This window comes from Oryx dammah, unplaced genomic scaffold, assembly GCF_014754425.2.
Source record: "Oryx dammah isolate SB20612 unplaced genomic scaffold, SCBI_Odam_1.1 HiC_scaffold_18, whole genome shotgun sequence".
Lineage (NCBI taxonomy): Eukaryota > Metazoa > Chordata > Mammalia > Artiodactyla > Bovidae > Oryx > Oryx dammah.
In genome coordinates, this window is record NW_024070202.1 from 85,880,809 (window position 1) to 85,895,194 (window position 14,386).

The 14,386-nt window shown below is 37.8% G+C and overlaps 1 protein-coding gene across 2 annotated transcripts in view; it reads left to right on the plus strand.

Annotated features, from left to right (window-relative positions):
* The window catches only part of CPED1 (cadherin like and PC-esterase domain containing 1), a 326,436-nt gene that overhangs the window by 169,299 nt on the left and 142,751 nt on the right, over positions 1-14,386 (plus strand). For both annotated transcript variants that reach the window (XM_040259514.1, XM_040259515.1), the window contains 2 exons: positions 1,684-1,870; positions 2,869-3,037. In XM_040259514.1, coding sequence (XP_040115448.1) covers positions 1,684-1,870; positions 2,869-3,037 — 356 coding nt within the window. The remainder of the gene's footprint in view (positions 1-1,683; positions 1,871-2,868; positions 3,038-14,386) is intronic.

A 14,386-nucleotide genomic window follows, 5' to 3' on the forward strand; every position in this document is an offset into this window, starting at 1 on the left:
TTGCTTCTGAGCCACACATCAATCCAGCAACAGTTTAATGACACTCCCATCAAGAAATTTTCCTTATTCCCTGGTGATACCCTTCTGTTACCCCACAGAATCATCTCCCCCCATTTACACCATTGCTTGAAAGATGTTATCAGTTCACTTCAGTCGCTCAGTCGTGTTCGACTCTTTGCAACCCCATGAACCACAGCATGCCAGGCCTCCCTGTCCGTCACCAACTTCTGGAGTCCCCTCAAACCCATGTCCATTGAGTCGGTGATGCCATCCAGCCATCTCATCCTCTTTCGTCACCTCTCCTGTCCTCAATCTTTCCCAGCATCAGGGTCTTTGCAAATGAGTCAGCTCTTCACATCAGGTGGCCAAAGTATTGGAATTTCAGCTTCAACATCAAGTCCTTCCAATGAACACCCAGGACTGATCTCCTTTAGGATGGACTGGTTGGATCTCCTTGCAGTCCAAGGGACTCTCAAGAGTCTTATCCAACACCACAGTCCAAAAGCATCAATTCCTCAGCACTCAGCTTTCTTTAGAGTCCAACTCTCACATCCATACATGACCACTGGAAGAACCATAGCCTTGACTAGATGGACCTTAGTTGACAAAGTAATGTCTCTGCTTTTTAATATGCTGTCTAGATTCGTCATAACTTTTCTTCCAAGGAGTAAGCGTCTTTTAATTTCATGGCTGCAATCACCATCTGCAGTGATTTTGGACCCCCCCAAAATAAAGCCTGACACTGTTTCCACTGTTTCCCCATCTATTTGCCATGAAGTGATGGGACCAGATGCCATGATCTTCGTTTTCTGAATGTTGAGCTTTAAGCCAGCTTTTTCACTCTCCTCTTTCACTTTCTTCAAGAGGCTCTTTAGTTCTTCTTCTCTTTCTGCCATATAGGTGGTGTCATCTGCATATCTGAGGTTATTGATAATTCTCCTGGCAATCTTGATTCCAGCTTGTGCTTCTTCTAGCCCAGCGTTTCTCATGATGTACTCTGCATATAAGTTAAATAAGCAGGGTGACAATATACAGCTTTGACGTACTCCTTTTCCTATTTGGAACCAGTCCGTTGTTCCATGTCCAGTTCCAACTGTTGCTTCCTAACTTTCATACAGGTTTCTCAAGAGGCAGGTCAGGTGGTCTGGTATCTCCATCTCTTTCAGAATTTTCCACAGTTTATTGTGATTCATACAGTCAAAGGCTTTGGCATAGTCAATAAAGCAGAAATAGATGTTTTTCTGGAACTCTCTTGCTTTTTTGACGATCCAGCAGATGTTGGCAATTTGATCTCTGGTTCCTCTGATTTTTCTAAAACCAGCTTGAACATCTCAAAGTTCACAGTTCACGTATTGTTGATAGATGTTATAAGTGCTATGAAATGTTATCAGTCCACTGGAGAGACATTTTCTGACTTGCTGTGCCTTAAAATTTTTAAAGGCTGAGCAAAAAATATCAACTAAAGTCAACAACAGTTACATGAGGCAAAGTCTACAAAATTTGGCCAATAGAAGATCCAGGTGAAGCCACAAATCAGCTATTACCAGAGTACCAAATGGAAAATCAGCAGCGATTACCAAAGTTATGCAAACGAATTTTCAAAAGCTTAATTGTATTTGATTTTTAAACATTTATTCTGGCCACAGTTGTGTTTTGTCATTGTTTTTGTTTTTTTAAAAACAGATAAAGATGCACAATGTCATATCAAGCAGATCTTCACACACCCGCGTTTGGAATTCAATCCTGAATTTAACCCGAAGATCAAAGATTATTACTCTGAGGTCCCATTTGATGTGGTAACACTGACAGTTGGAGCAGAGACTTCTAAGAGTCAGTGCGAGGTGTACCTGCAGGAACGGGCAGGACCAAGGTATGAGGATGTTGATAGGGGCTGAGGGTAGACATCTTAGCAGGAAGCAGACCTTGGAGACAACTTTTGAAGATGGTTCAGAAGACCTGAGGCACAGTGTCTGTTGGAGGATTGCCAGGGAGTGAAATCCTTCTGCTTCACAGATGCCATGTGGTTAAAATAACACAAGTGCTCCGATGACCTATTAACCATGTTCGTGTTTAATCTTTCTAACAATGTTGTAATGACAGAGCATCTTGTGATATGAAATATTAAAAAGATTCACTGAGGGAAAACTGAGTTTATTCTTATCTTCATGTTTTTAGATTGTTGAAGAATTAATCCTTCCTAACAGTAGTCTCCTTCTATCCCAACCCAACTCCTCGAGTTTTTAAATATTCAGGTGCTGATTACTTGATAAAATTTGTGGACATGGTAACACTAACTTTCCTAGTCTCATGATATTTTTTTCCCTAATGACTCTTTTGAGAGTTACCAACTCTTTGGTTTATCATTTGAACAGAAGATAGAACCTTATGACATGCCATGTCCACGACAAGAAACATACTCATTTTCCCATGCTGTAGGGAAAGAAATGCACTCAACATTCCTGGGAGCTAAAACAGTATAATAGAAAGAAAAGAGGATTCAAGGCAGACCAACCTGGGCCCTAACCCTGACTTTACCATACTCTACTATATTTAAAATGGGAACAGCCTTAGTTTTTGTATGGATTTGTGAGTATTAAATGGGATAATGTCTGACCTTGATAGGTGGTTAATAAATATTAGTTCCCTTCCCTGTAATTGGTACGGACTTGACTTGCTCTGCTGGATAAATGTTGGCATACCAAAGCACAATGAAACATAAGTTGAAATATTTCACATTTTAGATTTCTTATGAAATGGTGCAGATCTTATCTGTTTTTAATGCAAATTATTGACCCAAAAATATTGAAATATGAATCAATTTGGATTCTTTCTCTCATTCTCAGTCTCTCTTTCTTGTTCTCTCTCCAGCTTTGCCAACTATTCTCTGGGTTTAGGGATGAACAAAATCTCAGTGCTTGTGGTGGATAAATCTCCAACTCAGGGTGAGACCCTGACCACGTACAAACTCACCATCTATAGAGAAGACCGTCCGAGTCTGCCCTTGTTTGAGGACTTCACAGCATGCGGATTTGTTCAAGTAAGTGGACTTTACATTGACACATGTGATGAATTGGGAGTGATCCTTTTACCCAGGTGAAAAAAGGTCAAATGAAAATTAATAGGGGGGAAAAATGTATGCTTTCAAATCCAAGCAACTGTGGTCTCATTTCAAAAAAGAGTCCCAGCCAGGTATCTAAGACACTTTGTTTATGAGTGATTTTCTTTTAAATGTGGTGGCTATTCCCTGCACTGAGAGTGTGCAGTGGATTTATTGTGGTTAATATTGAAAAAAAGTCTGAGTGCTCACACTTAGTTGTGAAATTGGTTTTACATTTCCTTTTTAAATTGTGCTGTATTTCTTGGATTTGTCCCTGGAACTACTTTGAAATTTTAAACTAGATTCAGTGGAATTTGTTTTAAAGAATGAGAGGCAAATTTATGAAACTATTTTATGAAAGGGATACCAGATGAATGAAATTAAATTTTCTTGAGTAGATATATTTCTTCTTCACTTCTTGTACCCTAATCGTTTCTAAAGGCTGCAATTGCTCCTGTAAGCAGCACATACCATTCTGTAGTCCTGTTGACTTTGGAGGAGGGTGCACATTACCCAGAGACTTTGTCTTATTTGGTGGTTCTTTCCTCGGTTTTCCTTTTTTAGGACTCTATGTATAACCTTCTGTATTTGCTTACATCATATACCCTGGCTACAAGTAATTCTAGGGAAGTCGTCACTGATACTCTTACCATATGTACTAATCCACTTAGAATAATTGCAACTATGTCATGTCTCAGTGATTGATATGCTAGTGGTAGCATGAAGCATAGTCAGTTAATAAAAGATAAAAATGGCCAAATGGGCCTGAGTGAGTAGGATGGATACCATATTTTCTTAAATGTAGGGGTGATATGGAGTGTTCTTTCTCCTCCTTTACCCATCACCACTGTTTCATCTCTTCTCAAGAATTTAACATGGGAATTCCCTGGCAGTCCAGTGGATAGGATACCGCACTTTCACTGCTCAGGGGCCAGGTTCAATACCTGGTTGGAGAACTAGGATCCCACAAACTATGTGATGTAGTCTAAAGCAAAAATAACAAAAAGAATTTAACACTACTTTATGAGGGTACTCATTGCTGAGATTTTTGTTTTTCAAGAAAATATATACCTGTGCTGTATGAACTACTAGCAACTCAAAGGGAATTTCACAATGGCATAAAGATTGGTCTCAAGCAGGACAGAACTGGTATTCTGAAAGATATTAGTAGGTATACTTTAAAAAAGAAAAGATGGGAAAGAGTAGTGTTGCATGGTTATGAAGCAGTCGGTTAAACAAAATAAAGTAGGTTTCCTGGCTGTAGGACTTCCCCGAACATTCCATGTACTTATTTAAATACGGTCCTCTTCAAAAGAAGGATATGTAGTGTCCAGTATTTTCAAACTTTTTTGATGTCTTTTTAATGCACTGCTGCTGCTAAGTCACTTCAGTCGTGTCCGACTCTGTGTGACTCCCTAGATGGCAGCCCACCAAGCTCCCTCGTCCCTGGGATTCTCCAGGCAAGAACACTGGGATGGGTCACCATGTCCTTCTCCAGTGCATGAAAGTGAAAAGTGAAAGTGAAGTCACTCAGTCGTGTCCGACTCTTCGTGACCCCATGGACTGCAGCCCACCAGGCTCCTCCATCCATGGGATTTTCTAGGCGAGAGTACTGGAGTGGGGTGCCATCGCCTTTTAATGCACTAGCTATTAATATTCTTCTGTGGAACACAGTTGAGGAAACACAGGTCTAGACTCTGGAGAAGACTTCAAGATTAGGTTCCTTTCATTTGTCTACTTTGCATTTTGTTTTATAGGGTTGCTATCCCTCAATCTTTTTCCTTCTGGGAAAACAAATAATAGAACCACCCAAAAATGTTCCTGAGGGAGGAAACCAAAACCTAGAGGGAGATGTGTTTTTGTCTAAGTATGTGTATGCAGTGTGTGTGTAGTTATTTCCAAACTAAATATTCTCACCTTCTTTGGTGTGTGACTCTATCTTTTGTTTTTGCTTATCTCACTCTCATATTTTAGATAGAAACTAACTCTTGGGATAAATCGTCTTTGAAGGAAAGCTAATAGTATGAATTATATTTTTCCAGACTATTTATGGTTACAAACAACAGTTATTTTCACTTTAAAAAGTGAATAGATTTCATTTTAATGTAGATTTTAATTTTTATAAGTCTCTGTGGGTGACTACATTTTTATTGGTTAGTAAACCTGACTTTTATATGGAGTAAATATGTAATAAAGGTTGAAAAGGAAAATAAAACTTCCACATTAGGACATGAAAAAATGTGTTTTTACTTTTCATTTGTCACCAGTTAGGTTTGTACTGTTGAATTTTTGCTGTATCTTTTGAAATGTAATTGATACCCACAAGTATTGGCATAGGTTTATATTTTGATTCTACTCTAAAAGTAAAACATGGTAAATGACTCATTAATTACTCTAGAATATGCAAAACCCATTTAATGGGTATTAGTAGATCAATATGAAAAATCTTCAATTTCTAAGTGTTTATAAAATGTAAAATCCTTATGCTGGATATTTTAACACAAACACAGATTTCAGGAGTATATATTCCTTCCTGGCTATCATTTGGAGAGCCCTTATAGGTTTAATTGTAATTATATACATGATGAATATCTAGGGAAGTGTCCGTAGGAATGGAGATGATCCCATGAGTAGAGACATTGCAGAGCTGAAATTTCCATGATTGTCTCACTTATCTCTGATTTATCCTTTGTCCTTCTTATGACACTATTCTGGTTCAGTTCTTGTTACTTGTTGACTCAGATTCTAAAATAGTCCCTAGCTTTGTTTCCTCGTATCTGACTGATTCTTTTCCAGTTCAGTTTTTACAAGCTTGATCTTCATCAACTTAAAGCACACTCTGTCATAAGCTTTGCCAAAAATGCTCCAAGCCCCCCCTCCCATGGTCACTGACTTCCCTCATGTTAGTCCATGTGTTTTTTCAGCCTCATGTCTCATTAGTTGTCAGTGTATTTTATGCTTCTGCTAACCTGGCCTGTTTACCCTCCCCAGACATGCTTCCCAATCCTGTGACACTAGGGCTGTCCCTCCCACTGGAAACTAAAAAGAGTTTATTTGATGTCACTCCAGAAGCTGTTAACTCAGATTCCAGTGTAGGAGTTTTGATCCACGTTATATAAAAGAGTTCTTTAAAGGTCAAAACTGCCCCCAAATAGATTCTATTGACTGTCATTTATCGTGTGCCAGGCTGTGTCCTAAATGCTTTATGTTCATTGTAGTCTCTCTAATCCATACAGCATCCTTGTGGATTGAATTCTACTCTTAGCCTTAGTTTCAGAAGAGAAATCCCAAAGATCATAGAGGTTAAAGATATTGTCCAAGGTCACACAGCTAGTGAGTGGTGGGGCTTGGATTCAGATCTGAGTGTGCCTGATTTCGAAGTCCATGTTACGTTACCTTGCCTTCTGGCAGAATGGGGTCTCTTGCTATAGGGACTCTTCTGACCCAGGAGGTATTCAAGCATCAACTGGAAATCCATTTCTCAAGAAGCAGATGAGGAATTGGATTAGACGCTTTTTAAGTTTCCTTTGGGTTTCCCTGTTTCCTAGATGTTAATAAAATAAGACATCTCAATGACCCATGGTGTATTGCAAAGCCCTGTGATTAAAGCACACTGCTGTTGAGGTGGTCTCCTGCCAGGGTGGGTGGACACAGTGAGAGTGGCGGGTGGGGGTCTGTGGAAGGAGGAGCAGTCCTAGTCCTTGCCTATGCTGCTGGCTCAGCTCCCTGCCCTGCAACCGCAACTGCCGTGTCTTTTGCTGAGGAGCAGACCTGCCCATAGTGACTTCAGTGAGGATCCGGACCCCTGGAGCTTGCCCATTTCCCCCATTGCCTGTCAAATAGGCATTAGGCCCTGCTAACATTGGCATGAACTCTCCTCCTCAGCCCAGGGAGAAAGAATAAACCAGCAGAGGAGGTGCTACCGTCGTCCAGAAGTTCGTATTGATCTGGTCGGTTGGCAGGAAGAACCACCCTGAGGAGGATGGTGAAGAGAAGCCCCCTTTACACAAACCAGGAATACTTAGGTGGGATGAGTGACGGAAAAAGGCAACAGTGGAGCTTGGCAGCCAGACCCCTGGGTAACCTCTTGGTTACCAACCTCTTGGTTGGTGCCAGCTGATTTTTTTTTTCCTCACATTTGCAGCTCTCCTGAGCTCGGGGGTTCCATAAAGTGGTCCAAAAATGAGGCTGACTTGGAAAGGCACTTACTTCAGAAGAACAGGATAACCCAGTGGACAAGAAGCCTATGAAAAGATAGTCATCCCCATCAGTCATCAGGAGAATGTAGATTAAAACGATAAGGACATACCACTACCCACACACTGCAGTGAAAAACACTAGAAGAACTAATGATACAAAGTGTTGGAGAAGATGTGGAACAACTTTTTGTTCATACACTGTTGGGAATATCAAGTGTTTGCCCATTTTGGAAACATTTAGCAGTATTACTATAGTTAACATACATATATCCTATGACACAGCAATGCTACTAGCTACATACCCAAGATAAATGAAGTCATAGGTCCATCAAAAGATACATCCAAGCAATCTGTTTTTTTTTTTTTTTACTTTTAAAACATTTTATTTTTTAGAGTAGTTTTAAGTTTACAATAAATGAGAAGGTCCAGAAATTACCCATATATCTCCAGCTTCACATATATATGGCCTCTTATCAACATCACACATCAGACTGGTAAATTTTTTACCAGGGACAAACCTACATTGTTACGTCATAATCACAAAAAGTCCATAGTTTACCTTAGGATTCTCTCCTTATGTTGTGCATTCTGTGTGTTTGCAGAAATGTATAATGACACATATCCAACATTATGAAATCATACAAAGGATTTTCATTGTCCTGAAAGTCTTCTGTGCTCCACCTACTCATCTCCCCAACTGCCCACCAACTCCTGCCCAGTCCGAATTTTTTTTCACTCTCTCAGTGCATGCGTGCTTAGTTGCTTCAGTCATGTCTGACTCTCTGCGACCCTATGGATCATGGCCTGCCAGGCTCCTCTGTCCATGGGATTCTCCAGGCAAGAATACTGGAGTGGGTTGCCATTTTCTTCTCCTCTGTCCATGGGGTTCTCCAGGCAAGAATACTGGAGTGGGTTGCCACTTTCTTCTCCTCATTCTCTCTGTAGCTTTACCTTCTTTAGAATGTCATACAGTTGGAGTCCTACAGCAGTAGCCTCTTAGATTGGCGTCTTTCACTTAGTAATGTGCATTTCTCCATGTCCTTTATGGCTTGATAACTCATTTCTTTTAAGCACAAGAAATCTCCATATCAATTGAATAATATCTAAAAGCTGTTTATAAAATCTAAAACCAGGAAAAAGTTCAATAGATAAATTCAATATAATACTATTGAGACATTTTTTAATTAATTAATTATTGATACATACAAACATGGATAAATCTCCAAAACATTATGTTGAGAAAAAGAAGCCAGAAATAAAAAGACATACTTTATTTCATTTGTATGAAGTTTAAAAACAGGCAATACTAATCTACAGTGATAGAAGTCAAAATAGTGGTTACCTAAAAGGTGTGGGAGCTTCTAAGCTTGAAAAAACTTATAGGGCAAATGTCCTGTATCTTAATCAGGATGGTGGTTACATATATAGCCAGATGGTTTATAGATGTATAAAAATTTAATTGTGCACTTCAGATTTGTTCAATTAACTGTATATAAAATAATACTTATAAGTATGTTTAGCTATATATAAATTATGTATACTAGATATAAACTATACCTCAATAATATAAGAAAAATACATTAGTGGGAAAGTATGTAATATATTCCCAGACATTCCTCCCTCTCAAGTATATTGATCATAAACAAGTTAATTATTATATAATTACCTTAGGCAATAGATCATATTTAGAATGTGTTACTATAATATAAAGAAAAATATTGGAAAATTCTTGTGGGACATATTCTACTGATGATTGCAGAAAAGTATTTCAGTCATTTATAGGAATCCTTTCCAGAAGGTCTTAATTTAAAGTTTATGTGTGGTCCCACAGCAGTACTCTAGTATATAACATGGAAAAGTGTCTAATAAGCACTGGGTTTTATTTAACCTTCCTTTTAGAAACCATAAAATGAGTGAACAGATAATGAATAAATAATGTGGATTGCTTTAGACACTTGACTAGGCACGAGAAGCCTTGGGAACCAGGAGGAATCAATGGCAGAGGTAGGATTTTTCCCTCCATGGGCTCTCTATTTGAGTTTAGTGTCTGTTTCTTATTATATTGCCATTTGGAATTTGCATATAACAGTCAGAGAGGCGACTCTTAGTTTCGTTATTATCAGTGAGGGAGAAAGGGCTAATTTGCTTGGCTGATATTAAAAAACCAGATTTGGACTGTGGCTTCTTACCTTCGCATTGCTGATATTGAAGCTGGGTGATTCTTCATTTGGGGGAGTATCTTGTGCACTATAGGATGTTTAGCACCATCCCTGGCCTCCATCCACTGGATTCTAGTAGCACACCCCTCTCCAAGCTGTGACAACCAAAATATCTCCAGATGTTGCCAGATGTCCCCTGAGGGGCGAAATTGGCCCCACTTGAGAACCACTGATGTATATTAATAAGAGGTCCTGCTTTTCTACTTTCTACTAATAAGGCTAGTAAATCTGTAGTGGGTTTATTAGAGGTATGAATACTTTAAAGGTAATCCTTCAATGCTGACTGTTGAAGAATGTTTCTTATCTCTTTTCATCCTTATACTTTTAATCATCTTTGTAGTTGGTGATAGGACTCTGACAGCTCTTTATTCTACTCACTGATTTGCTGTCTTTTCTGTCTAATGTAATTATAATCAGAAATACACATTCAATTATAGAAAACATGATTCTTAATGAAACATAAAAAGTCAACTAACATACCTAGACTACTTCATTTTGATTTATCCACAAATAGGATAGTGTTTTGCTGTTAGGAAGAAAGATTTAGAAAGTAATAAACCGTTATTATTGCTGGAATATGTCATGTGCAGGAATTAATAAGATATATTTATGTTCTAAGGAAATTAAAATACAGATGGGGAAATATTTCATTTAATATCTCTTACCAAATCAAAATTTTTGACATGGATAACAATATAGCATCCACAGAAATTGATTTGTATAGATGATCTATAGTCTCATATACATTTTGCTCCCAAAGTGTTGTGCCAGAGTAGAGTCATAAATAAAATCTATAGAAAGGTCATATCACAAAAGCATAGGAGACTATATTTCATGGATCTGTTTGCTAGAAACAACTTTCATTTTAAAATTATTTGCAATTAATAAAAAAAGGGAAAATACCAAGGAAAGACAAAATACCATTTTAAAAAAGTGACATGTCCAGCATTTGGCCACACATTTAAAACTGGTATTTGCGGCTTCATTTTACAAAAACACTAATTAGCGATCTAGATGCTGAGTTATTTAAATGTTATGTGAATGACTCCAGTTATAGCATTTGGAAATGCTTTATAATCTCCCCATTTATTTTTTTATCTTAATAACATCACAGAAGATTATTATAAAACAACTCATGTGATAGTTGTTTCGCTTTAGCAAATATCTATAATAAAAGAGAAGAAGAGCATTTAGCAATGATTGCTGAATAAAAACCTTTGTTCGTTTCCACAGTTGCAGTATTGATTAAATATTCATTTTAGTGGTTTATAGTTACCTTGTTCACCTCAACATACCAGAAGAATGCAATTTAGTTTTCCAACAATAGAGTCTGTGTTGTACTGAAATGCTCCCAACCAGCAACTGTTTAAATCTGCTCTGCCCTGAGTTATTAGAAATTTGCCATGTGCTGTAGGGGAAGATGCTGACAGCAGCAGCCGCAGAGTGTGGAGCAGTCAGGTCATGTTTATAGAATTTTTATTATGTGCCAGGCATTGTGTTAAGCTCTTTATCTTCCTACCTTACTCAGTGTTTTCCACAGACTTAAGCAGATGATATTTTATCTCTTCCCTTTTTTTTTTAACACATAGAGTAACTAAGACTTTAGAAGAGTTAGAACAGTTAGAAGCTTACCCAGGCTTTCTAAGTAACATGTAATTAGTGGCAAAGTGGAATTTGAATATGAATCTGACTCAAATCAATCCTCTTAATGGTTACTCTGGACCCGGACAGTAGAATCTAAAACCCTCCTCCCACTTAACAATCTTTTTGACCTTCTCAGGGAACACTCATTCAGCCAGAATTCAACCTGTTAAAATTTAGTTAACTAAACTTGTTTCTGTGGTCATGTACAGTGATAATTTTTAATTTTATTCAAAATATTATTATTATTTTGGCCAGCTGCATGGCTTGTTGATTTTAGTTCTCCCACAAGGAATTGAACCTGGGTCTTCTGAAGTGAGAATATGGAGTCCTAACCTTTGGACTGTCAGAGAATTCCCTACAGTTGATACATTTTATATTGTTCTAGAGTCACTGAAAAATTCTGAAGTCTTCATAATCTTTACTTTGGTTGGTAATATCAAGTATCAGTCTTCTCTTTGAACATATACCTGTGAGGAAAGTTTCAAGCTAGTATATAATATCTTTCTAGATATATCCTAATATCTGACTATCTTTATTGGTGTCTGATATTTAAATCAGATTATAATGTTTTACATATTAGAATTCTACTTAGCCAGAATACTATTATTGCTACTAATTGGTAAAGTGGTTTCCAGTGCACAGGCTTTTTAAAAATGTGATGCTTGATTATACAATTAGAGCAATTTCCGATTAATCACTTTCACTATTTAACACACCTCACTACCTTAATATTTCTATTAGAAACCTCCACAGTACATTTTTTTCAAATTTTTAAAAAATTTATTCATGCATACTTTATAATAGTGAAAAGGCTGTACTGTGGTGCTGACAATTTGACAATGGTTCAATGACACATTTATCAAAGTGAAAAAAACTCCTAACTTGTAGACTCATTTAATCCTCACAAGCAGGTTAGATAATGTAAGTGATTTTATTATCTACTTCTCCTCAGCCCCTTCTAAAGAGGAAACTAAATCTTAAGCTAAGTATTTTATATTTTTATATTTATTTATACGTTTATTGACTTCTGTTTATATTAATTTGTATTTTGTATTATATTTATTTAGATTTTATATTAAATGCTTTATATTTTGGTTGATATTTCTCACGGACATCACAGTTTCTTCAAGTGTAAATTCCCACCTCCGGTGACTTTCTATGCTATCTCTCTGTCATGGAAGCCTACAATGAGTGAAAATTAGTAGGTTCCTGAAAGCTCTGAGTGAATACTGCATTTGGTTTTTAAACATGTGGAAGAGAATGTCTCCTCTGTCAAAGTCAGAGTATTTTCTCTTGTCCTATAAATAGAATGCCTGTCAGTTTTCTCTGTGGAAATTATCAGAGCAAATTTTGTGTTTCAGCAAAGTATCTCAGATCATTTACCTAACCTAGTGGTTAAAAGCCATGGACTTCAAGGTTCCTGCTTGTAATCACTGTCAGGGAAACCTGACTGTGGTCCCAACTCTGCTTTTAACTGTGTCCACATTGCCTCACTGCACTAGTGTCTCCGAGTGCAAGGCGTATAAGCTCCCCTAAGCTTAGGTTTCCTTACCTTTAAGAAGAGAACTAGTAATAGACCCTATCTTATCACATCAATCTGAGGATTCAGTTAGCTAATTAGTGCAAAGTTCTATCATAAGCCTAGTGCGTGAGCAAATGCTCAGGCAGTGTTGAATCAGCATCATCATTGTCATCGTCATCATGAAAACTCTTGGTCCCGATCCCCCTCAACGGCTTACCTGCCATTGTATAAAGGAGGAGGAACAGGAAGAAGTAGTTGAGAATTTAGAAAGGACAGTGAGTAACCTAGGCTGTTCCATACATTTGCATTCCTGAAGTTCATGGATTCTGCACTTTTGCCTTTGTGGTTCCCTTCTTTCATGCAAAATACTTAAAATTATATTTTATAACTGAGTTTATATGTATATATGTAATATATATAATGGAGAAGGGAATGGCGATTCACTCCAGGATTCTTGCCTGGAGAATCCCATGGACGGAGAAGCCTGGTAGGCTACAGTCCGTGGGGTTGCAAAGAGTCAGATACGACTGAGCAACTAACACACATATATATAAAAATGAAAGTACTAATATTCATCTCTCTAAACCCATCTTTGTAGAGATTTTTCTTGGACCTACAAGTTCATTTTTTTCCTTCTAAATTTAAAAGTGCTTCAAACATTTTCCTGGCAGCCAAAAGTAGAGTGTATTGTAGGCATGGTTCCCACTGTGCCAAGTGGCCCCTCATTGTCTACTTCCCTCAGAAGGATCTACGGCAGAGGCATCCATTTCATTAGCCATGACCGTGACTGTAGGCATTCTTTCTTGTTAAGTGTCCTTGACTTCAACACTTAGCCTTCTGCAGTTGTTTCAAATTCTGTGTTCTAAGCCTGAGCAACTCTTTACTAGTATTCTCACGAGTCCATGTGGCACCAAGGGGAATGATCTGTTATTTCCACGAGCGGTTTGTGCGCCCAGACATTGAGTGCAGAGGCCCACCTCGGTGCCTGGTAAGCCTTCATAGACACTGAAGGTTTGGGAATTTTGTGTGGCATTAGTTTCTGAAAAAACAGACAAATATATAACTGAAGCACTTTGCCATATACCTGAAACTATCACAACATTGTTAATCAACTATACTTGGATATAAAATAAAAAGTTAAAAAATTTTAAAATAGGGACAAAAGTCTATACATTTTCCTAAAAAAAAAAAACAAAAGCAGGCAAAGATGAGAGGGTTATGTTAATTCACGATCTCTTCTAGTGCTTCTATAAATTATCTTTCTGAGTTGGTGAAAACGAGTTATGTTAAACACTCACCTCATGAGTTAATGTAACTTACAGTCAGATAAATTACCGCTTAAATGAAAACGTTTGCTCAGCACATCTGTTCTCCATGTTTCTCCCAGTCACATCTGCTTCTTTTACAAGAAGAAACAAACTTTTACTACCGTTAGCGCAGCAGCGCCAAGACCCTCTACAAGAGAATCAGATCTTCCTGGCTTCCGACAGCATCCAGAGGTTTCCCTGAGTGCATCCTTCTGCTGTATACATTCATGTTCGTTTGAAGTTTATGTTTTGGCATTCTAAGAATAGTCTGATTTCAGAGTTGGATGGGGAAATAGAAAAAAAAAAAAAAAACAAACCTGGGAGGTTTCTAAATAAAATATTCTGTTAGAGTAACCAGATTTCAAATGTGACATCTGCAACTTAGAAGGAGACTGTAG